At 38.0% G+C, this 25,996-nt stretch overlaps 1 protein-coding gene across 1 annotated transcript; it reads right to left on the bottom strand.

The window, feature by feature from the left end:
• Positions 1-1,205: 1,205 nt before the first annotated feature.
• On the bottom strand, positions 1,206-18,407 carry stox1 (storkhead box 1). The gene is made up of 4 exons (XM_084092689.1): positions 17,911-18,407; positions 4,504-4,656; positions 2,117-4,412; positions 1,206-1,656 (listed from the first exon to the last, which is right to left on the bottom strand). Exons 1-4 carry the CDS (start codon positions 18,221-18,223, stop codon positions 1,509-1,511), a joined length of 2,910 nt encoding a protein of 969 aa, XP_083948815.1. The 5' UTR covers positions 18,224-18,407; the 3' UTR covers positions 1,206-1,508.
• Positions 18,408-25,996: the final 7,589 nt, after the last annotated feature.

The raw sequence follows: 25,996 nt of genomic DNA, 5'->3' as shown, positions 1-25,996 counted from the left end.
AACACCTATAAGGATGCCCTGCCACCAGGGCTAGCATATTTTGTGAGGCATGAATAAACACTAATCTTAACATTAAAAGGATGAGAGGATATAAAGTGGCCAAACTGTGTTCCCATTGTGATCAGAGACCACTAGGGTGCGCCCTTTCCCTTAAAAAAATAAAAAGTTTAAAAAACGAGGACCATTGCTTGTTGACAATTTCTGATGGAAAAGGGTTGCACTGCACATTGTATTGGTATTTTATTAAAAGAAAAACACTTGCTTTAAAACTAGCTTATTTGTTATTCTTTATCAACATTTTAAAGAATGTAAAACTCTTGAGTTCAAAGAATACAAGTCAAACTGGTTAAATAATACAGATTCAATGTCAATGACCTCATAAATAACAGTGGTTTGTAGCCTACAGTATGCCTGTGCTGTCTTTTATGAACACATGCAGGAAGGCTTTGGCCTTTGTTCTCTGCCAGTGAGGCTGAATGAAACACGACACAGTCAGCCATCATTCAATACCTGTCATTCAGAAACCCCATCTGTTCAGCTCCTGCCTGAACCTGTAAAGCCTCTCACCTCAGCCTCCTGGTTAAAGGTGCTGGAATTAAACTGTGTGTGGCTAGAAATTAATCTGAAATAGTCGGATACACATCCCAATACTTTGTGTCTGTCTCATGCATCTAACAACACTAAGCTATGGCTACCTCTACTTGCATTTGTCATGTTGGATAAGCTGCAGGTCAATCATGAATTTTTCATGACCGTCAATGACATTGTAAAGGTAAGCTTTGTTGTAGCAAGTCAACTGACAAGACCACAAGTGACATTTTGATGAATTCAAAGTATTCATCAACTGTACTGCAGGTCAAGCTGTTCATTTGTAGAGTACAGATGAAAACTTTCAAGCTAATGTGAGGAACTTGGAGATTTATAGATGTTTGAATTTATTATTACCATTATTGTAAGATTAAAATGTATTCTTAACAAACATTGCTTGATTTAGAAATTACATTAAATGAAATAATTGGGGAATGATATCTTCATGTCATTACATGAACATATGGCTTTGGTACACATACACTTATTTGTATTGCTGACAGATTTATTCATATATTTTCACAAGGCGATGTCTGTTCCCCTAAAAAAAAAATTTATCTAGTTTTGACCCCTTTGACTGTTGTTTATGTCAGGCCAGAAGTGTATCTAACAAGAAGCCATTTTTCAACACTTTTATTTCGGTGAAATACCCATTTGTACATTGATAACAGAGGACTGACTTGAGCAGATAATTCCTTGACATGTTCAGGCTTTCTCTCTAAACAACAAAAGACCAATGTACAAAACTATGTTAACAAGTCAAAATGTAAAACTGTACTGAATTAAATATATAAAAAGCACAACCTACATTCCTTTCCTAGTTTTTGTGTGTGGAGAGGGGGGTATTTACATTTGTAGGACTATATACATTTTTTACATGATATAACTATACCCAGATACTGAGCGACATTTTAATCTGTTTAAACATTCATGACAGGTGTAAGCTTGAGCAGTGAACTCTGAGGGTGAATGCCATTGGAGTGGAGCTTTTCAAGGTTCTGCAGGAAGCCACGATGCTTCAGTCCATTAAGAATTGCTGAGTTACTGGAGGGTACACTCATATGTGTCCTGCAAATAATCAGTGAAAATGAAAATATTTATTCTGGAATAAAAACATCTGTAAAACTTTCTGATATGTACCTCCAAATGTAAGTAAATTGAAAGTGTTTAAATACAGGCAACCATGAACCCTTAAAGGGATAGTTCACGCAAAAATGAAAATTCTGTCATAATTTACTCACCCTCATGTTGTTCCAAACCTGTATGAATTTCTTTCTTCTGATGAACACAAAAGAAGATATTTTAAACAATGTTGGTAACCAGACAGTTGACGATAGCCATTGACTTCTATGGAAGTCAATGGCTACCGTCAATTGTTTGGGTACCCATATTCTTTAAAATATCTTCTTTTGTGTTCATCAGAAGAAAGAAATTCATACAGGTTTGGAACAACTTGAGGGTGAGTAAATGATGACAGAATTTTCAGTTTTGGGTGAACCAACTATCCCTTTAATGACCTTAGACTAACCTTGGAGAGTCAATCCCACTATCTGCTGTGTAACTCTGACTCTCTGCAGTTTCTCCTGCACAGGGCCCTGTAGGGTTATTCGGGTTTGCACTGATGTTCACAGTATCCTTAGATGTGTCTCTTGTGTTCTGATGGCAGTCCTTCAATTCTTGGTGACGGATCCAGTTGTTAGATTTGCCTACATCAGTTTCATCTGCAGATTTATGTATGGTCTCAGAATCAGACTCCACTTCGCTTGTCTGACAGTAGTCAAAAATGCTGCTTTCCAGGGCTTCAGTATGTTCATCATCTGCCAAACTGGATTTATGTAGTCTTTTTCTCAAACACTGGACCTCTTGTCTGGGGCTAGCACCTTTCTGAAGGATCTGGTGATCAGAGGACTGCCACCTGTATTCATGTGGCCTGTGTGTGGTTCTGGTGGGTTTGTGATGAGCATGCTCCTTAGTGAAATGGTCATCCCAGCCACCATCTGCACAGACGGACTCATGGTAACGAGCCATACTGGTTTGTGATAGCTCACAGTCATTTATGCATTCCTCATTTAGGCAGACAGAGCTACAACCATCCTCATCCTCCACTGCCTTCTGATAGATGCAATGTTCATCATCTGTATACACCTCACTCTCTGTCTGGCTTGTGTTTCTCTCCAAGGTTTGACCATCTGGCAGCTGATGGCTAGTTATATTGCCAACTTGCTGGTGTGAGGACAGCAGATCAGGACGGTGATGAGACTCTTCTTTACTGTTAAGTAGATGTAGAGAAAGTCTACGTTGAATTGTAGGTTTAGGCCACGAGAGGGGTACTTCTGTTGTATCACAATGTGAAGGATTATCTACAATGCTATATTGGTCAGGAACATTTCTCAAGTGTCCATCCTGATGTTTAATTTCTTTTAATCTGTCGTTTTTAAACTCTCTGCTTCGGACTTTATTCTCTCTTAGCTTAATTTTGTCCTCTATCCTCAATGTGCTGCTCTCAGGGTAGACTGAGCTGTAATCTCCACAAAGCTCTTGCATTGGTTGAACATCCAGAGTGGAGTTCACAGTCTGTGCTCTTTCACTGACCTGTTCACAAGGTGCATCCTTCAGTGTGTGAGATCTCTCTACGCTGTCAGCTATTGCTTTGGCTCGATGGGGATCCCAGGATTTTGACCTGTGACCTGGTCTTTCCCGCCATCCGGTGGTTGGTATCTTGGCTTCTCTCCTCCTTTGTTCTTTATGGTTGATGTTTGTTTCCACATCTTTTCCTGGCAATCCCAAAAATGGGTTGTCTATCCGTTTCTTGTAGACACATTTTGGATTCAGAATGGTACTCTCTACATTATTGTCAGGTTCATCTAAAGCTAATTCTGCTCTGAGGTGAGACATAACCTGATCATCTGCCTCTAAATCTTCAGCACATTGGAAAGTCTTATTCTTTGCCCTTTGTTTCTCTTTGGATGAAGGTCCTCTTCTCTTGCTACGAGTAGCTCTAGGAGCCAGTTTCTTCCCCACGGCCTTTGAGGTATGATGCCTCTGCTTAGCTAGAAGAGTTTCGGTGGAAATGCCCTTGTCCACAGCTTTCTCTGTACCTCTCTCAGCTTTCTCCTCAAGCTTCTTCATAAGAACCGTGTGCTTTACTAAATTGTCCACAGTAAGCTCTGGGTTGATCCGTTTGATGATGGCATGTTCTAGATCCCTGGGGAGGTTGTTTAAGTCATCCTCATCCCTGACAGGCCATTCCTCCGGAGGGAATTGCCCAGAGAATGTGGCATACTCTTTCTTTAGTTTGTTGTCCTTCTTCCCTGTATTTCGTCGGAAGAGGTTAAGCCCGAATTTGCGGCCAGCTTTCTCCTTGTCCTTGCGGCTTGTGTTGGTGGATTTGCTAATCTCACTGGCCTGGTAGTCTGCTGCAGTAGATGTGGACTGATGCTGAACGGAGGGTTTGTGTTCTTTGGGCCACTTGAGGCTTTTCCCAGTGCACTCACTGATGCTGATGGATTGATGTTCTGGGACAGATGGAGGTACAATGGACGGAGGGGTGAAGCAGCTGCAGGACTTACAGTGGGCCATGACAGGCACCTCATTAGAGGTGTCCATGCAGCTCTCGTTGCTCACAAGGTACGTGATGGGAGGTGGTGACGGCAGGTCACTGTCGCCAGCACTCCACCAATTCCTCTCTTTCACCATGTTGTTGGTGATGAAGTATGTTTGAGGGGTGACTACAAAGTAGCCCTCTCCAGTGTGATAGATCTTCCTCTCCTTAATAAGCGTTCCCAAAGCATTGTACAGGATGTCTTGAGTGGGAATGGTCATTCCTGAAACAAATATTTGTTGGTGTAAATACAGCCATTTCATAATGAAAATGGATTAAAATGTAACAAGGTAGTGTACAGGTAAGTGTGTTACCTGGGTGTGCTTTCATCATGTGATTGATCAAAGCTTCCTGGTTTACAATCACATGGGTGGAATTCATGTCTGATATGACAGAGCACAATATTTCAGACAGTGGAATAAACTGAGACTGGGAGATTGGTGACATCTGCACAGGGGAGAGATCACCTATAGAAGAAAAAAATATATATAGAACATGGTTAGTTTGAGTCACTATCATTTAAAAATATATTTAGTTTTATATTTATATAATAAAATATTCTTTAGTGGATTTAAAATAAAGAGACTCTGATAGAAACTGTTAATTTAAGGCACATGAGTCAGTCTGAAGTCCGCTTATGAAGACATGCAAAAAAATTGTCCCTTAAAGCCATGCAAGTGATGGAAAACAACAAACCCTAAAATCCAAGGAGGACTAAAGTTCAATCAGGAGCGTAATTGAATGATTTTCATTTAACAGCTTAAAGGGGATGTCTAATCCTATTTCATGCATTCTGACTTATTTACACTGTTAAAGAGTTGGATTCTCATGCTAAACATGGCAACACGTTTAAAAAAACGAGTTGGACATATGATGGAGTATTTCTGTGCCAAACGCACTCCTTCAGGGTTCGTATAAGTTTCGTAAAGTTTTATTCGAGTATGGCCCTGTATGACATCATAAAGGGCAGAATTCCTGAATATTGGCACCTCTTCCGGAAGAGCACACATCAACCAGAGCAAGAGCACACCCATCAACATGCTTCATTCGCACAGCACGCCTCCAGGAGCTCGACTGTTTTCGGAAAGAAGCGGTACAGCTGCATCTGTCTTCTATAAATTTGATAAAACTAAAGACTTTTCGGAGATATGAAGGATGCAATACTACTCTATACGTACTCAAGTTCGGACTTGGATCGTTTACTTGCCCTAAAGCATAGGTTGCTTGTCCCACAATATTTCCACAAGTGGGACTATTAATGTCAAGCCCAAGTAATAATGCATTTTCCACATCCATTGCATTTTGAAACATTTCTGTTTGAACTACAAAAGCAAGTGGATTCTTCAGTTATCTGTGATCACTGGGAAAGCCAAAGTCTTGATTATTAACTAGGGATGGCTAGATTAATTGTTGAACACTTGCCAGCACTGACTTTCCATTCAGTTGTTGATTAATTGACCCCGAATAATAAGACCAGGTAAGATTCACTCTAAAACTGACCAAACTCACACAAACCTGGAAACATTATTGGTTAGATTCAGATACATACAACAGCATATTTTGTAATACTATACTGTATAATGTGTGTAAGAATATAAAGGTGAGAATACACTCAATACATTTTATATTTAAAATATAAAATATAATGTTTACTATATTACTAGGTTTTATATTAGCAAAAGTAAATGAAAGTAATGTTTTACTAAGAGCAACTCCTATTCCTGACCTGCGGTTTTAGCTTCATTCATCTGCTAGTTCCCATTGAATGTCTGACTCTCTGTCTGCTTAGCAACTAATCCATTCTTCTTTGTTGTAAGAGCACTCAGAGAGTCAGCAGAGTGCTCAGAGTAAGCTGAAACATGCCTTTGCTCATCGCTTTCCACTTTTGACACAGTTTTCCATGGGAAAAACATCCCGTCTAAGGTTTTAAACAGGAAACTCATAAGGTCTCTGACCACATGTAGTCTGAGAGGTGTTATGAGAGGAAAACCTGACACATGCACTTGATAAATCCATCCTTGTCTTCCTTTATTTTCAGGAAGGTGGTGTAAATGTGGGACCAGCACATCCTTAGGTTGTCCTTGGAATGTATATAATTGTTTATGCTTTAACTGCAGAAACGGTCTATTTAACAATAAAATATTTTTATGTGAAAGTGTGCTTCAAATAGTCTTTTCAGAGAGAAAGTGTGAAACATTTTGCACAACAATTGAGAGTTCCAGCTCCAATTGAGCTGACAAGAATGTGGCTTTTGCTAAGGACACATGTACCATTAATTCCTCTCTCCAGGGAAATATGCTGGGCTCATTGTCTCATGAAGCTGCTCTGACAACTTTTTTTGTCACAGGAATACCTCACCAGATACCATGGCAGCCGTCACACTGCAAATAGAGGCAAGGAAGAAGTAGAAAGACAGTCACAAATGAATATAAAAACCAACCAGTTGAGCATAAATTAATTTGAGTAAACAAGATTTGAAAATCACATGTGAATGTCTTGTGCATGTCCTGGCTTCTCAAATACTTATTTTGTCTTTATCACATTACCCTACAGCACTTGCCACTCATCACAAGTAATAGCAGGCAACTTTCATGATACTGAAATGACAAACAAGGTCACTTGACCACTTTATCACTTGACTACACAATAATAAACCCTAATAGTAAATAACTACAATCATAAATCAGAAATAAAATCTGGAAAACAAAACAAAAGAATAAAAAAAAATGTATTCTATATATTGTTATATTATATTTTTATTTTACAGTCATGTGATTTACAACCTGAAGACAATATGTGTACGAGACCCGCAAAATACTTAAATATCTATGTAATAATATTAAATTGTTATTTAATATAGTGGGTAAATCTATATATAATATATATCATATCACTACACACATAAATGGTTTTGATTATCAGTTTCAAATGTTATAGTCAAATCTGTCCATTTTTCAGGATTGAGTTCATAAAGGATCTTTTAGTGGCTATTTTTTTAAGAAAACCGCAGAAGTTTCAAGTTCTGTTTGTTATGTTGTGTACAGACAAATGTCAGTGACAATTTGTACACAGAAATGCTTAGAGTAAGGCACCTTTGTCAAGGTGCAGATAGGTTAACCAAAACAGCTTAATTATTGTTGGAGTTTCTGTTAAAAAACAACAACCTGGTGGTCAGCTGTGGGCATCAAACTTCACAGACGGAATCCACAGAGGTAATTAACCTGCAAGTGCTCTGTTGATTCAAGCGCACAAATATACACCACATATAAGGTGCTCTTCAGTGATGAATGAGCTTGTACTAATAAATACAAGATTTGAATTTGGTAAGGTTGATTCCTTATCATAGCTGTAACCATTACACACTTTGGACCACCTTGAGTGTCTGGAACAACAAAAACACACAGTGGACTGTGATCCTTCAAAAGAAGGTGGGAAATAGAAAGTGAATTAAAGGTAACTTGATAGTGCCAGACATGTTGTTTAACCCCCTATAGAAAACTTTCTGCCTCTGAGGAATTCTGTGCTTCATGGGTGGCTGAAATCACATGCTTTTCTAGGTGTCACACGTTGGCCTGTCGCGAATATTGATTAATCGTCTGATCATGGTTGTTCGATTTAATTGCAATTATTTGAGAAAACTGCAATAATTCTCATCCAAATTAAGGAAATGCAAGTGCTTAAAGAAATGCCATCAAATAATCGATATTGTGTCTCTTTTTTATTCGATGTGGTAGGGAGAAGCAGAGGAGTATTATATTATATTATATAAATTCTCATAATATTTAGCCTAAGTAAATCATATGTGTATATTTTATTATAATTTTTAATTGTATTATTATTATTATATTTATATACAATTTCAAGTGAAAAATAACATTAGGCTTATACTATAAGTGACCAGAACAAAACGGAATTAAATCACAAATCACAATTATTTATATGACAACTAATCATTGCAAAATTTTGTGGCCAATTTTGACAGGCACAATAAAAAATAAAAAGTTTACAATACAATTATGCATTTTACTAAGCCATCTCAACACTAAAGAAAGTCCTGCATTTAAAGCCCGGAACACACAAAGCCGCCGGGCACAGCTGGCTCTAGTCGGACGCTGTCAGGGTTTTTTGGGCCAATTTAGCATGTAGAATCGGCATCGGACCGTCAGTGAGAGAGAGAACTCTGATTGGCTGTTCAGCGTGAATGAGTCAGTGCACGAGAATAATAGCAACACAGCGAGCAGTCAAAACTTCCTTTCTTCTTCTTTCCTAAAAACACAATTTTCTTCCAAAATTTCCAAAACAAATTTCCTTCTGCTAAATGCAAAAGAAGATATTTTGGAGAACAGTTGATGGACACAATTGACTTTCATAATAAGGAAAAAAAGTAATACGCAGGTTAAATAGGGTTCATCAAATGTTTGGTTACCGACATTTTTCAAAATATCTTTTGTATTCAGAGGAAGAAAGAAATTTATACAGGGTTGGAACAACTTGAGGGTGAGTAAATGAGTAAATCTTTTTTGGGTGAACTATCCCTTTAAAAGACCAAGCCCCAACCACTTAGATTCTTATAAAATTCACTACAACAACGCAAAACATGATGCCCTCTATCATAACATCACTTCAGTACTTCAACTCTTTAAAGCCGAAACATTATGCATGCATGATACATTTTCATGCAGCGGTCAAAGACATTCAAAAACAAGGTCTAGAGATGGTTCAGTTCCCCTTGACTATACTTATGCTGGAACTGAAACATTAATCCCAGTAATTCTTCATGACTTCAGACCACGACAGTCACTGGCCCTAATGCTGTGACACACTAAATTAACACGAAAAAGTAAGGAAGCAGAATCTTATGTTGTTTTTGGGCTAGCTTCAATCCTTCAGTTCACTATTTACAGTATTTGTGTTCTCATGCACGCACACATTCATTTCAGTCTTTGTTTTCTCAGCTTTGCATGTTGTTGGTGGACAAATTAAAATGTTTCTGTGCTGTCATTAGTGGCTGAATGGGGGGTCACACCTTCTTCTATGAAGGCTTTACAATGTTTTTCCTGCCATGACACAAGTAAAAAGCCCAATAAATCCAAAGAGGCCCTAAACATTTATCCCTTTTAACCACTAACAAACATTCTGTGAGAGGCGTGTTAAAAGCATGTGTCTAGTGGTGTAGTTTTGAAATGAAACACCTGTGTTAAATGTTAACCATGTCAAATGTTACAAGGGAAAAATGCAGCTCTTCTACTGATCCTCCCACAGAGAGGATCTGGTTCGTTAGACTGATTAAAAGGGCCATTTTACAATGTTGACATGCTTCATGATACTCTGTGGACTTGTGTATTGATTAACAGAAGAAACTGTTTCACGCTGATAACACTGCTGATGAAATATCTCCACGTTTATTGTTGTCATTTTGAACCAATAGTATGCGACTTGTTACTTTATCATCATGCCGTTACAATGATTGACAAGCAAACTTGAAATACAGTGAAAACGAGTGACTAAACCATTATTTTGACTTTGCAAAGAGTCACAAAAAGCCCCAACAGCTCGCTTTCCTGTATCAAGAGAGTAATATTTTGTAGCATATTGTATCAGGTCTCACGAAAGGAGGTCATAATCATTTGGCAACATATCTCAGGTTTCAAGGCAAAACTATAGGGACCCTTTTAAAGCTCATGCAAATAGGCCATGTTACCTGCCACAGGAAAAGTAAATGTTCTTAGGCCTTTGGTAAATAGAGCAGGAGTAACAAATACCATAGGCTATATCATGAAAGGTTATGTGTTTGGAATAACAATGTCTACACTACCATTCAAAAGTTTGGGGTCAGGAAGGTTTTTTTTATTTTTTAAAGAAATGAAATACTTTTATTCAGCAAGGATTCATTAAATTGATCAAAAGTGACAGTAAAGATATGTATAGGCTAATGTTCAATTTCTTAAATTCAAATAATTTCTATTCTTCAGAGAATCCTGGGGAAAAAAAGAAAACATTAAACAGAACAAGTTTTCAACATAGTAATAAGAAATGTTTCTTGATCGGCAAATCAACATGTTAGAATGATTTCTGTTGGATCATGTGACTGAAGACTGGAGTAATGATGCTGAAAATTCAGCTTTGCATCACAGAATATATTCAAATAGCAAATTAATTCTTTTAAATTGTAATAATATTTCACAATATTTCTGTTTTAGTGTATCCTTGATCAAATAAATGCTTAGGCAAGCATAAAATATTTATTTTTCAAAAAAATTAAAAAAATTTACAGATCTCATACTTTTGAACGGTAGTGTACATTATAAAGTATATCAAGTAAAATTAAAAGCTTAAACTACTGCCAAAAATCATCCTGATAGTCTGTCTATTATAGCCAAACCTTTTCCTCATCCCTCAAGGAATGTCCAGGAGACAGATTCATGGTTTGCTTGAAGAGATGTTAATGTGTTTCGTACTAGTTTTGCTACTAGAAGTTAAAAGAGCCACAGTTTACAACATTCTTACACAACTAATCAAGTTCCATGCTGGAAATTTCCACCAGATGAGAATCATTTCCTCAGACCAAGGCTGAGCTACATCAGATTTTAGGCTTGTTAACCTTATGGCGCTTTTCCACTGCATGGTACGGCACGGTTCGGCTCGGTACGGTTCGACTCGGCGCGGAACGGTTCGGCTCGCTTCGCTTTTCCACTGCGTGGTACGACTCGACTCGGTACGGCACGGTTCGGTTCGCTTTAGCTCGGTTGCTTTTCCATTGCAGTTAGTACCGCTTCAAACTGGGTGGGACTGATCGTTATAGTTGCCGCCTCTACTGCCATGACATCATCGTAAACGCGCCACATTTCAAACGCACAACACAGGGGATGGTGCTCTTGATTCTCGGCATGTGGATGTTTTTAAATTAAATTAAACGTTCTTATAATGGTTTACTATATGGAAGGAAAATTCTTAACGTGTAATTAAACGTTGCGTTCATATTCTGGGCTCATCTGATTTTTTGTACATAGCATAGCCTACTTTGTTATGATTTTAGTATCATAATGATTAATAAATGCACACACAATTATCCGTGAACTTGATTTGAACAAATGCCTTTCAACTTGTGTGTGCATTGATTTTTATTTATAAAATAGTGTTTTCTGTCAGTGTCTGGCAAAGATGAAGTTGACGATCGCCATATTCGTAGTAAACGCGCCTATAGAGAGAAATAACATTATTATTAAGTCTTTTTGAATATTTGATTGCTGAATTTTGCGCTTGTTCAATTTAATAAAATTAAAACTTTAATTGTGATCATTAAAATAATTGAATATTAAATATTTTGTGGCCAAGTTTTGCTCATTTATTGATAATATATATATATATATATATATATATATATATATATATATATATATATACACACACAGCACATGCGTTAAAAATTATCCGGCGCCGCCCCTGACTGCAAGAAACAGTTTGCAAGAAACTTTTAACTGCAAGAAACTACAGTGTTGGCTGTTGTCTACTGGCTATTTAAATCTAGCGGGTTTGTCTCGTGCATGGTCTCGTGTCGCAAATACAATGACAGTGGTAGTGACGATTCTGTCTGACCAATCAGTGATCTTCAGTGTTTTCACGTCACATTTTAGTATCGGTACGGTACGCTTGGAACCTCAACAGAGGTGGTACCATTTAAAGCGAGCCGTACCGTACCGTACCATGCAGTGGAAATGCGCCATAAGTGAGCGGTACCGAACCGAGCCGTACCGTACCATGCAGTGGAAAAGCGCCAAAGCGTGCCGTACCGAACCGAGCCGTACCGTACCATGCAGTGGAAAAGCGCCATTAGATTTGAAGGCCCGTCACATAGTGAAGCTTCATCTAAGCTGCAGACAACTTTCATGCCAAAAGCTTTGTTACAATATCTTGACTTCAGTTAAGTAGGAGCATTGAAATGGGTTAGTCAGGTCAGGTCTACTCAACAGTACACCATTTTCATCATTTTTGGAAGGAGAGGAATGGAAATATGAGTGAAGTACTGTCCCCTAATTGCAAACACATTAGCTGCAATGCTTAACAGTAGGAGAGCAGGATAATCTTTTCATTTGTTTGTAATGGCCTAGATCTCCAGCTGGCTGTGAATAGTACTTAAATATGTCATACAGCTTAGATTTCATCAAGGATTGACTTCATGGAAAAAGGATGCTACAGAGGTCAGATTCGGAAATATATAGGGAGATGCCTTCAAATCAGGACGGATACAGGAAATCTATTTCAGCTATTCAAGGAGACACGATGAAATATTTCCGGATCACTCATGCACACAGAAATAAAAACACAGACAAGCACATATACATGCCAACACACACACACACACACACACACACACACACACACACACACACACACACACACACACACACACACACACGTGTTCAAAGAAAACAGAGAGTTCCCAATCTGAAAATGAAAAGTCTTATGTGTTGTGTTTGGACAGCATTTATATGGACAGCATGAATTTTTGGATGTGGATATAATTGAAGTCATGGGAAGAGAAGCATTTTTCGAATGTTAAATTCGTGTCAGCAGACAGAGGGACAGAGAAGAGCTCTGTGAAGGAAAAGAGTGTTCTGTCAGGGTTGTTTTGTTTTTACTACCCTGATGGATAAATGACACATGATTTCAATGGGTGAAAAAAGGAGAAGTATGGAAGAAATACACATGGCTGCTCGTGGAAGGGTGTTTGGTTATCTTGGAAAACATTCCATTGGTTGCTTTCTTAGAAACCAGATCCAGCTCTAGCTTTATCTCCCAAAACTGGGCATGCATATGACTCTCTTTTATTCTGACCACATAGATTAGTTAATTTACTTAAACAAGAAAAGAAAAAAAAGCTTTTACATAAATAAACATACTTGACATGTTTATACTGGAATGAATCTCTGCCTGTGATGAAACTTTAATTAGATATAGGCTAGTCCAGAGTTTTCTACGGATCTATAAATCACGGGTTTAAAAAAGTAAATAAATATGAATAAATCAGCTTCTGATGATAGCCTACCACATGCAATTTAATTTCAAAGGTCTAAAATTATAACAGTTTTCTGTGTAACTATAAAACATGTGGATTATTGTATTTACTTAAAAACACTGAAATAAATCAATAGCAACATGTTTATCCTATTCTCTTGTGATGATATGGCATGCCATTTTAATTTAATCTCAAAAGTAATTTTATTTTCAAACTTATAATAGCTTACTGTGTAACTAGTAACAACCCACATTAATTATTCTATTTACTAAAAAAAAAAATGTAAATAAATATTTTCACACATCCTGGAGTCTTTGCTTCTGGCGATACTGAATGCCACTTTTTATTTCATTCCTTTAATTTAAGAGTCTTACAAGTTTCTTTCTGGCTTTTATAGGTTTTTCCTCAAGTGAAAGAAAGATATGCTTTCATGGGAATAAGAAAGCTTTTGTTGTTTTACAAACACATGTTGGCTGAACTGTGCCTCCTCTGTTTACGGTGCACACCTGGAAGTGTTGTGGTCAGCAATGACATCTTTGAGGAAAGCACTGGGGAGCGATGACCTCTGGTGTCTTGTTAACCAAGAGGGCAACTTTCAATGCATGAGAACTGCAGGGTGTTGACCTCTGGATAAAAGAGTCCAGCACGACGCCATGTCACGGCTAATGAGCTGAGATCTGAGAGATGTGGTCTGGATTGCATAAACCTCCAACAAATCAGTTTGCTTTGGTAGAGGCACTCCAGAGAACATGTATAGAACACGTATCAAAGTTAGGTTTCAAGATATAAATGTGTACCATCAAGCAAAATTAAGTTGTTGAACACATCAGTGATTAATAGTGCTCAACCCTATACTGAACACCTCATTATAACTTAGCATAGATGTTATACCCCGCTGAGTAATGACGGCATGATCCAAAGCTCCTCAATAATGCAGAGACTTCAGCCATTGTAAGCACCTCAGATTTCAACAGACAGGCGGAAAAGGGTGAGGCATTCTTGAATTTCCTGTTTCTCCAAATGCTTGTCATCATCCTAAATCTCTGTCATCATTCAAATCTCTATAGTTCAATGCAAATTATTTATATGCCTCCAATTTTATACAGCTTTACTTATAAATGATGCATAGAGAATTCTCTATAGTTCAAGGGCACAGGCCGAAGACAGAAGCGTCTGAGCACATCCAGTGAAGTCCAGTTTCTGCACTGCATTACTAACTGTTCAGCTTTTCATTTTTAGAAACCTGCCAATTAACTTGCTTTATGCTTCTTCGACACCTAAAGGGGTAATTCACCAAAAAAGACAATTATGTCAATATTTTCTCACCCATTTGCCGTTCCCAAATGTTATTATTTCTATGAAACATGCCATCTTTATGCCCACTTGTCGTCATATAACATCAGTTCATAGTAACGAGGGGCTGATAAATAAAATAAAAACTATCATGAAAGTAGTCCATATGACTTGTTCACTATATTCCAAGCCATTTAAAGTCATAGCTTTGTATGACAAAACAAATTAACCATTTTTGCATCTAACCCATGTCAGCATCCAGAATTCAAAAAGCGAGTTACGTTATCGTTTTGGCTAAAACTATGACAACATGGCATTTTTGGATCTGGATTGTGCTCCACTTAAATAATAAGAGCATGATGTAGGCCTAGGTTTGGAACGACATGAAGTTGAGTAAATGACAAACGATTTTTCATTCTTCTTAACTAATAAGTCACAAAAATAGTGGTCTAAAATCAATATCAATTGGGATTCAGGGAACATACAAAAGACAGCAGGCTCAAAATGTGAGCTGAAAAGGTCAATGAGTATTACGAGCAAGAGGCCAAAAAAAGCAGTGCAGGCCCCAGTGAACAATCCGTCTTTTCACTTAATGTATACTGATAATCAAGAGGACAGAAGAGCGAGGCAGGCTCATTCATCATCCCATCTGCTGAAGGGTAATCACAGCCGCTAACCCTTTCCTGCTGACCAAACACAGGCCTAGAAAAATACTCAAAGAATTCAAAGTACTCAATGTGTGTGATATTTAAGGCCCGATTTACTTAATGTGAAATTGAAGAACAAACTGGTGTGATGTCATTTCAAACAAAATTAGGCCAAAACCAAGTTCATTTGGAGTTTGTTTCTGAGACCAAAGCAGCTTGCCAAAGCGGACTTTCTTGGATAGTTCGCTCCGGCTGGTATACACACCTTTGAACTACCGTAGGTCTGTGGTGATTACATAATAGGTAGGTGTGCTCTGAGGCTATTTTTTCTGTTTTTTTCATGTTTAATGCCGTAAAGCTATAAATTAATGTGATGTGATTTGACAGGAGTACCGAATTGCAGAGCTAAATCAAACAAATCCACATCGCTATGATCAGATGCTTTCTTAACTGCGGTTCACTCACCGCTGTCTTTGTTATGTGCTTATTTTGTTATTGAGTGAAAAGCGTGCAACACATATTAACATATTCATCTAAACACTGTTCCCAGCATAGTCGGAGGCATCTGGATGTTCTAACTTCACTGTGAGAGTATATCAGGGCCTTTAAAGCGATGTTTTGTTTAAAAAGGCTCTTGGAGATGTTATTTTACAGTTATTTACAGTTATATCATTTCAATATTTTCATCAAACCGTACCTAAATCTTATCTACAAGCTGACATTTCATTGTCAACTCAACACAATGTCCTGGCGCTGTCTCCAGACAACAATAAAAAGACTCCACGTCCTGAGAATGAAACAAGGGACATCGGCTCCAGTGGTCAAGCTATAAACCTGGCTGTTGGACAACCACTGGAAAGGACATTACTCAGCACTATGGGCTCTGGTGAATGGGCAATAAATTACAAAGACACTGTTGCTGGGCTTATTTCACCACAATGGACAACCTGACCTGAGGTCTCAACAATTTGTATGCGTATGAGAGTGTGCTTCCAATTTCCTAGAGAAAATTAAACTAGTGAAAATAGCTGTGGGTTTTAGCTCCCTCTACTTCCAGTCACATTATTGTGTGGTCCTAGCTCAAAAATGCCCCGGTTACACACTACTACTCAGTGTGTTAACATGCCCCTTCATTGCTTGTGACAGCAGGAGCAAATGGAGGTTCTTACAATCTGCTTCATGTTTGTAGTGGGCAAACCAGATGCCTCCCAGAAGCAGCGACACCTGAGGCGACAGAAATCACAAAAGGTCTGCCACCTCAACATGTGACCAACGAAAACAATTTCATCCCCTATCAAATCACAATAACAACCAACACAACACTGGGCATGAATTTTGTACCCACGCCAAATCACGATGACCCTTTTTCTAGGAAGTTAACTACTCAAACGGAGCAGTGAAAATTGAGTCAGAGAAGACTCACAGCTCCCCAGAAATCATATTTCCTGTCATCTGGAAATAATGCACTTGCAGTTACGCCTAAAGCATGTTGAGGTCTCATGGGGAATTGTTGGTCAGGTTAGGTTAAGGGGCTACCTTCTACTGCAAACGGAAATTATGTGGTTTTCTATTATAGCTGGTGAAAAACAATCTGGGGACCTTTAGAGAGATGTTGAGGGAAGAGGCATTCAGTGGTATACGGGTCTCCTATAGAGCATGAGGATCCCTATAGAGATCTGCTGGGAAATGTCCACAATCAAAAACGAAGGTTATATTTTATACATTATTGATTTTCTAATGAAATCTGTCAATGTCAGTAAGGATCTTTGAGACGATAAAAAGGAGACATCGTTTAAAAATCTAGCTTAAAGCACACATGCCAAGTTCTTGATGTAAATGTTTTTGCAAACATTTATAGCATTTTCTACAAAGCCATTGGCTCTAAAAATGTCAAAAAAAAGGTGTAACCATCAAAGTATACTTTCTGTGCATTTGAATGGATTTGACTGAACAGTGAACACAACTTAATCACTACCTTAAAAAAAAGTTTTCAAACATGTGGTTCAAGATTAAACATGTTTTGATTCATGCATAACTAAGTGTTAGGGTTACTCCATTTGACACAAAAATGTTATTAGAAAAAACCGTAATGATCTTAACATGAGGGTCTAAAGGGGTCCAACATCTCCGTTTAATTAAAATAAATTGTAATTATTATATTTTAAAACATAGCTTCACTATTTATTTTTTATAAATAATAATAAAATATTATGCAAAACTAGGCTACTTATGACAATATTTTTTATTAATTTACAAATAAGAGAAACAATTTTTTTTTCTTCAGAAAATTACACCACAAAAATGTCAAATTCAAAAATCAAAACATGTTCATCACAGAAGATGCGTATTCAAGTAATTTTTATGTATGAAATAACTTAAAAGATCTGGACACAAGAATGAGTCATTGACCATAGGCTATAACTTTCAGGGTAGCATTACTGGCCAAAACAAAACAAAAAAAGTGTTAAGAATGCATGTCTGCTTTAACCAAAGGTGTTCTTTCACATTTCACCATGTCACTCATAAACAAAGAGCTGAAGAAACGTTAAGCCTTCCTAAAATTTTGCTCTCGTGGGACTCATTAACTTCTGCAGTGCCATCATCGTTCTGATCAAGTTTAGTTAACGTTACATCTGCACAGTGAACAATGTAGACAAAGCTTTGGGACGATCATACGGATTATTCATGAATGAATGAGTGAGTGACCCAGCGAGTCCACATCATATAATAACACCCCTGCTGATATCCAAATGTTGATCACCTACCTACAGCTTGGATAGTGTATCCTTTGGGCGACCTGAGCGCCCTGCGCATCCATGCTTCCCTCAACACCTCCAAGTTATTGGCATTGCCCTGGACAAGCAGCACGTAGTTCTCAAGCCATCCCTGGAATGAAACTTCCGCCACCGCTTTCACGAGTCTTTTATTCCAGAAGCTTCGCGAATTTTGCGACTTAAAATCCGCAAACACGTCCTGTCCGTTAGTGCTGCTCGCGCTGTATTTGATGTCCTCGTCCCGGCTGAGAACAACAGCGAGCGACGCGGCTGACAGTTGGACCAAGCGGTGCTGTACAGACATTTCTGCCTTCACACGAATCTCAATCTACATGTATTTCTAAAAATGAGACATCTCCATTCGGTTTAATCCAACAACCGTAAACCCACAGTTTGAATGTGTCAGGACTCAGGACGCCACCTCCTCGTATGTCTCGCGACTCCGCGTGTGTACTTCGGTGTCCACGGGCTCCCACGGCAACCGACGCAGGGGAGGCGCGCGGCGGCGCACCAATGAAAACGCTCCTTTAATTATACGGGCGTGGTCGCGACTGGACTTCCACTGAAAATAATCTACAGGTAGTAAACAAACAGTGCAAGGGAAATGGGTGGTTAGTGAGGTTTTTGTTTAGAGATTGTACGTTTTTGTCAATAAACGTCAAGAACAAGAAAGTGTGATTTTTATTCCAGAAAATATTTCAAGTCTATTACTATGAGCGCAAACCTTACATTTTTGGTTACACAAAAGTTTTGAAACCTTTTCCACAATTATTGGCAAAAAAAAGTAGGTTATATGGAGCAAGTGGTCACAATGGAACCATTAAAGGCCCACTAAAGTGTCTTGAAGCGCACAGCATTATTTCCTCTGAAACAGGAAGACAGGCCTCAATGGAAAGCATATTTACACCGTCTGAATCATTCCATATCCCTTATGAAGTGGAGTATGTGCCATTCACCATGTAGAAAATAGTAATTGTGTAAACAAGTGACCGATTTTAGCCGAAGCTTCAGCATCAACTATAGTGTAGGGGGCAGGACGCTTCAGATTCTAGAGCATTTGATTGGACAGAAAATCTGATGAGAAGCTGAAGTGCAGAGTGATGTCATCAAAATCATTGATCCATATTGGCGGAAGTGAGAGAATGCAAGTTTTGATTGCTTAAATCTTTTGTTTTGGAGCACACACTTATATAACAGTAAGGCTATCATATTCATACTAAAAGAAAAAAAAAACTTAAAGTTTGATTTCATGGGGACTTTAAAAAAATATTGTGTAAAAAACAAACATAAAAAACTAAAACAATTCATGAAATATAATATATATATAGAATATCAACCCATTGTCCAAAAAATATTGTAATTTCTAAATCAATAATACATTATGACATTTAAAATGTGACAACTTACCCCAGTAAACATTGTACAATTTGTTACCAAGCTTTATCAAACATATTGAACTAGTTGTTTGAAACCTCTGCCAGAGAAAACACACTTTTGTGTAACTGGAATAGTTATATGAGATAGCTCTTGACTTTCTCACGTGACAACTATCCCCAGTCTCCCCTAGATCACACTATCATCAGTAATGTGGTGAGAGTAAAAATCATGAATACTGTGACTAAAATAAACTAAAAACTATTTTCTGTTGGCAGACCGTTATTTTGAAACCTATACACATTAAAAAAATTCGAATTCAAAAAAATTATTTGCCATCCGAAAACCTGTGCAGTTTAAACTCAAGCTTTGGCTCTTGTAGGGTAGACAAGAGTAGGTTATGACTGAAATCAAACCTAAAGGTCTGGCATATGACAGACAGATCAAAACATGGCTGAAATGTATGTATGACCATAGGGCGAAGGTCTGGCAGTGGAACAGGATATTGTGTTTCCTCAGTGTATGTAAAGAATACATTCCCTCTTCCCACCATAAATCATGTTAAAGGTAGACGTGCATGACAGCACACTCTTTGGAAGATTGCCATACATGAGTGCCATTTAAGACCCCTTTCCAGTCCCCATGTTCAATGAATAAGACCTTGTGTCTTTATACATCTGTGTTTTAAAATGAGTCAAAGCATCTGTTCTGACCACAACCACATCAGGACTGGTCATGTTCTTTGTATATATCCAGTTTCTCCAAGGTCAATTTGATTCAAAGCTTAAATGCTAAGGCAAAGAATTCAAGATAATATTATGTATATTTAATATATACTCCAATTACCCAAGTATATCCAGTTTTCAAATCCTTTATTTTTAAGAGTGTATTATAAAAATCTTTAGTGTAATCTAGAGCAAAGTTAGAACATTTACAAAAATAGCAATTTCTCCCATTCGCATATATATATATATATATATTTCTTTCCCCCACTAAACTAAGTCTTTTTTCATTGCGGGTATGAATATCGAGGTATGTGAGGTTACTGAATGTATGTAATATGTAATGCCATTCAGGTATATTTAAGTATTAATGTGTTGGAGTAGGTAATGTATGCGGGGTGTAAATGTAGGTTATGCTCACTGATGTATATTTATGTAAGTATATATATTTTATTTAATATATGTGTGTATATATGTACAATATGTATAAGCATGTATATATTAGTACTTTGTATTAACAAAGTAATTTTATTCATTCATTTTTGTTTATTTCACTTTTCCTCATGCTTATATTACTATAATTGAGCAGTCTGTCACATTGTAGGACTTGTACTTATAGAATTGATCTACGTTTGAGGGCTGGGGGGAGGCTTTGTTTTTGACACTTATTGTAGAACATATGGTGATTGTTTTAATGTTTCCCTGTTTATGAAAAGCTAAATAAATAATAAAAAAATAAATAAAAAAAATTGCAAAAATAAAGTTCAGAGCCATATTTTGTTCACTTGCCTTTGACAGTGATTTTTTTCTTTTTCAGACTGAAACACGACTCCTTCATTACTCTTTCATTATGAGTGCACATGTACCCTCCTGCAGTAAACTGGATCAAAGACACGTTTCACTGCTTCCTGTTAAAACTTTATGGTGTGAGCTGATGTAAAGGCAGTTAAGAATGCCATTAGACATTAGAGAAAAATCAATGTGGCACTGAGTGCTGCATCAAAATTAGGTTTTGACTGAGCACATTTTAAGTTGTGTTCTTATGGGAAGCTAGACAGCAGTCTATACAGGATTTAAACCATTTCAAAGTATATGGCTGGAGGTTAATTATTTTAGAAATAAAATGTGACCGTGGCAGTCAATGTTTATGTAACATGCAAAACGTTTAATAATGGTGGTATATCTGGGGAAAAAAGAAATCAATATGCTAATTCTATTGTGATTTTATCACAGCATTAAGGTCAAGATAAATACAGCTCAACAACACAGACTCCAGTCAAGTGCTACTCAACATTCTTCACAACTGTGCGGGGCTGTTATTCAAACATGTGTCTGAACATGGTGATGTTCACAGTAGAGTGAGAGTTTAAACCCAAGCACTAGACTAGAGTAATTGTAGGGTGTACAGCGAGACGGGAACACACACACACACACGCTCCACTGCAGGTGCACTTGATGATGTCTGTTATTACGGCTTTACACGGTGTATTGAATGTTTGAAGGGATAGAAAAGACACGTTTTGTGCCATAAGTTAGAAAATGTCTTGGCCATAACATGTAACTCTGTGCCATGTCATCTGTCACCTCATAACTATCAGGTCATTGTTGACCTCCATTTGCTTTAATTAAGTTTTTTTTTTAATCACTGCCACAAGGAACAATCAATCTTCCAAATGCCTTGTAAAAACTAAACATCAAACGTAGCATGTATTAGGAACCTCTAAGGCGAATGCTTAAGTTAAAGAACTCCCGCTGCTTCCAGTGACCCTGCACCAGGGTGACTACATCCAGGCAGGAACTGCCTCCCTCGGACATCCTGTTTTCTGTTCGTGCTTTTCACATCAATGAGGGAGATATCCGGGTCAGTGCAGTGTATAGGATTACACTAAAAAGGGCAGACGTCTTATTCAAACATCATGAGAAAGCTCCAGACACATTTTTATGTGGTTAGACAATATGCGTTTCTCAAAACTTTACTTCATTTTAAGCTGCTAAATCATCCACTATACTGTTCAAAAGTTTAGTCAGAAAGATTTTTTTTTTCACTGAATGAATTTATACTTTCATTTAGTGAAGATGTGTTAAATAGATCAAAAGTGACAGTAAAAACAGTTATAATCTTATATATTTTTCTATTTCAAATAAATGCTGTTCTTTTATTTTTCAACATTGATAATACTAAATGTTGAGCATCACATCAAATCAGCATATTAAAATGATTTCTAAAGGATCATGTGACACTGAAGACTGGAGTAATGATGCTGAAAATTCAGTATTTTACTGAATTTACTGTATTTTTTGACTAAATAACTGCAGCCTTAATGAGCATAAGAGACTTTTTTCCTTTTTTTTAAATCTAACTTTTGAACAGTATAGTGTATATCTAGTGGTGATTATTCATTATTGTTGATGTTGGGGTTTATGTTGTACAAGATGGCTTCCTTCAGACTGTTTAGACTGAGAAATGGTCATGGCGCTCAGAATCAGTCTAGTGACTATAGCAGCAAAGGAATTGTGTTTTCCTGTGTTTGTTTCCATTGTTGCTTGGTGTATAGACTGAAACATGCATGCCGGAAGAGTTACTGTAAATAACACAGGGTGGTTGGTTCCCCACAGTGTGTTTATACAATCCATTTAGCTATATCACCTTACCATATTAATGCATCAGACCGTAATGATAAATATAAAACATACTTAAAATAATAAAACTAAGGACTATTTACTAATGCAGTTACCTGCATAAAGCCATATAGAGAGCAGGGGTGTGGTGTTCCCACTGGGAGATGCCAAAGAGCCAATCAAACACAACCGCACAGGTTTCTCACACTGTAACCCAGTATGCCCTTGCCTTAGAGCCAGGAAAAAAGGATAATTTCCTCAACAACTGCTCCACTTTGCTTGTCCCTGGGGTTGTCCAGCTGACTAAGAACTGCATATAAGTGCCTCTCAAACACTGCAGAGCCTAGCAGTTGATAATAATGCCACTGGCACAGATGCCCATCAGTGGTCTCTCTCATGTATCACAGACTCAAAGCATCATAAGTGGGTGGTTTTCTTGTTTTTGACTGTTATGTGAAGGAATGATGAGAAGCTGACTCTATAGCCTACTGGCGTTGCAGTATTCAAAGGTGTGACAATAGTGGTGCGTTCATGCCACGTCAGAAATATAAAAAAAGATCTCATATTGTGACTGTCTGTCTACAACTCTGCATATAGCCTTTTGGAAAGCACTGATGATGATGTTGACAGGCAGGTAGGACATCCTATTATTGCAATCGGACCGAATGCAATGATTGGACGAACGTTTAGAAGAGAAGACCACTTCTATTGATTGCTATCAGGATGTGAAGATAGTTTCAACCAGAATAACAAAAAGTGTTTATAAAAAATTGCATACCCTACATTTAAGTCAATTTTAGTCAAGTTTGCATTACTTGTGTTTGCATATTTCTGACCCGACAGTATTGTACATGTCAGCAAACACTATATACTTTCTTCTTTCGGAATTTCTGAGGCCACAAAGTCACTTCCATTTCCAAGAAGTCAAGCAAATAACAATAAAAACAGAGAAGCACGACATGTTATGAAAAGCTATCACGAAGTCTCCAGAGGCCGCATTCCATTGTCATGATAATTACACCTTTGCACAAGTGACTTGTTGAAGGCGGTGAGACTCACAGCAGGAGCAATGAAAAGAGTGATATAGTGTAAGGAGGAGGAGGAGGAGCAGCGGAGGGGCTTGGACAAAGTGTGGGGTCTTCTGAAACAAAGCTATGTGCGAAAACAGGGGGAGGGGATGGCCAATGTCAGCGCAGACACACACAACTCAGACAGAGATGAGGGGATAATGGGTCTGACCCCAGACAAAGGGGAAACATTAGCCTCTATATGCCACCCAGGAACGACAGACAACAGGAGCCTTCCAGAAACAAAAGGAGAAATGGTGAAACACTGAACGATCATCACCTGTTGATTGTTTAAATACTGCAGGACAACATTTGCTGTAAGAAAGTAGCTGGTTTGTCCTGAAATAAGGAAAATGAGAAGGCCTGGCTATTTAGAGTTGATTGTTAGATGAGGGGAGAGTTGTAACATAATCTCCCCTCTAATGCTGCTATAACAGATGCAACCAAACTCTCCACCCAGAAAAGAAAAGAAAAAACACTTGAATTCAAATAAGCCGACTGTTCATGGGTTCGGTGTGAGAGTGTTGCCCAGCCCTCTGAAGCAAAGAGAAGCTGATTGTCCCATGGCTCTCTAGTGAATGAGTGTTACCCAGACTGTAGGGGGAAGGTGGGGGGGCACAAAGGCCCTCTGTCTTACCTGCAGCGACTCTGATTTCACAACACCACCCGCTCCTCCTGCTGCAGCTGGCCCGCCGAGTGACATCGGGACATAAACAGTGTCTTTTCAATGTTGCAGTGCAAAGCGGAGATCATAAGGAAGATGGAAGCTAAACCTCTGTGACTGGTGCATATGTTTTAATACAGTGGTCTCAAACTCGGTTCCTAGAGGCCCACAGCCCTGCAGAGTTTAGCTCCAACTCACCTGGGGCCTCCTTCATAACCGTTGCGTACGCACAAAGCAAGCCCTAAAAAAGGCGTACGCCACTTCCGACGCAGAAGTTGTGATTTATAAAAACAAACTTGACGGAAAAATGTGCGCACCTGCACGCAAACTCTGACCCATGCGTACGAACATTATGGAGACGGAGCAGTTTGGCGACACCGATGGTGAGTGAGCTGAACTGACGGCAGATGAAGGAAAACCACTTTAAATCTTCATTATGAGTCCTAATCATAAATACAGTGCATGTTCACAATAACAGTTTGAATAAATAAAAGAATGATTTAAACTATGTTTTACATCTGATATACACATTTAGATTAAATATGCCATTCTCATTAATGGAGTTAAGCACTTAAATTACATCAAATCATTACCGAGAAGTTACAACATTTTTTTTATATTATAATAAATAGAAATATTTGTAGTGCGTTGCTTTTGAACACTTTTCCTGTGGCATGCTGTGTTTTAATGTTTTAACCACAGCGAGGATTGCTTATAGCTCATGATAAAGAGAGAACTCATGGTCTGAGGAAATATTTTCGTGCAAATAATGATCAATAATGCACAATAAGGCCTATCTGTTTCCATTAAAAATATAAAGAAATAAAAAATACTATTTGGACAGTGGAAAAGATTGAGAAAAACGTTCTCTGAAATGTATTTGATTTATTATTCAAAAACAAGGCAAGGATAGGCTACTAAATGATTTTTAGCAATGTAATATGACAGCACATCCATATCTCATGTTTTCCAGATGTCTTGTACAATTAAACATGTTATCACGTGGATGAATATGCATATGCAAATGATATGCAGATGAGGATATGCATAGTAAAACTAGGCTTTGTATGCTCCACATATGGTTATTTCGGGGTGGAGACGCATGTGTGCACAATCTTCCGCTGACTGGGATTTATAAAGGGAATTTTGCACATTTCTGCCATTTTTGGCTTTTGGACGCACGTACACGTTTAGTAAGGATCTTACGCACAGTTTTATAAATGAGACCCCTGCTTGGAAGTTTCTAGTGAAGAACTTGATGAAATTAGGTGTGTTAAATTAGTGTTGGAGCTAAACTCTGCAGGGCTGTGGCCCTCCAGGAACTTAGGCCTAATCCACATTAATATGTTTTCATTTTAAAACGCTTAATTTTCTTTCCGTTTTGGCCTTCCAGCGTTTTTCCAGCCTTCCTGATAATGTTCATTCATATTCATGAAGAATTCATTCATTCATATAATGCATCACCTAACCTTACACAGTTATATCAGATCAAATGCACATGATTATCCTTGATTAATGTTATGAACAGCAGCTACGCTAATTATTTTCTATTTGCTTCTGTTTTATCTTGGGATGCCCATCCTGAGGTACAACTAGAGAATATGTCAGCTCCAGTTTGGATCCAGCCTCTT

Source organism: Abramis brama, assembly GCF_963993115.1.
Source record: "Abramis brama genome assembly, chromosome: 19".
Taxonomy (NCBI): Eukaryota; Metazoa; Chordata; class Actinopteri; order Cypriniformes; family Leuciscidae; genus Abramis; species Abramis brama.
This window is presented reverse-complemented; position numbering and strand designations above follow the sequence as displayed.

Bases quoted from the DNA above. Each gene is read 5' to 3' on its own strand.
- stox1 (XM_084092689.1), bottom strand. From the start codon at position 18,223: ATGTCTGTACAGCACCGCTTGGTCCAACTGTCAGCCGCGTCGCTCGCT. The intron at 4,413-4,503 runs GTAACACACTTA...TATTTGTTTCAG, and splicing joins CATGATGAAAGCACACCCAG to GAATGACCATTCCCACTCAA. The intron at 1,657-2,116 runs GTTAGTCTAAGG...GATTATTTGCAG, and splicing joins AGTGGGATTGACTCTCCAAG to GACACATATGAGTGTACCCT.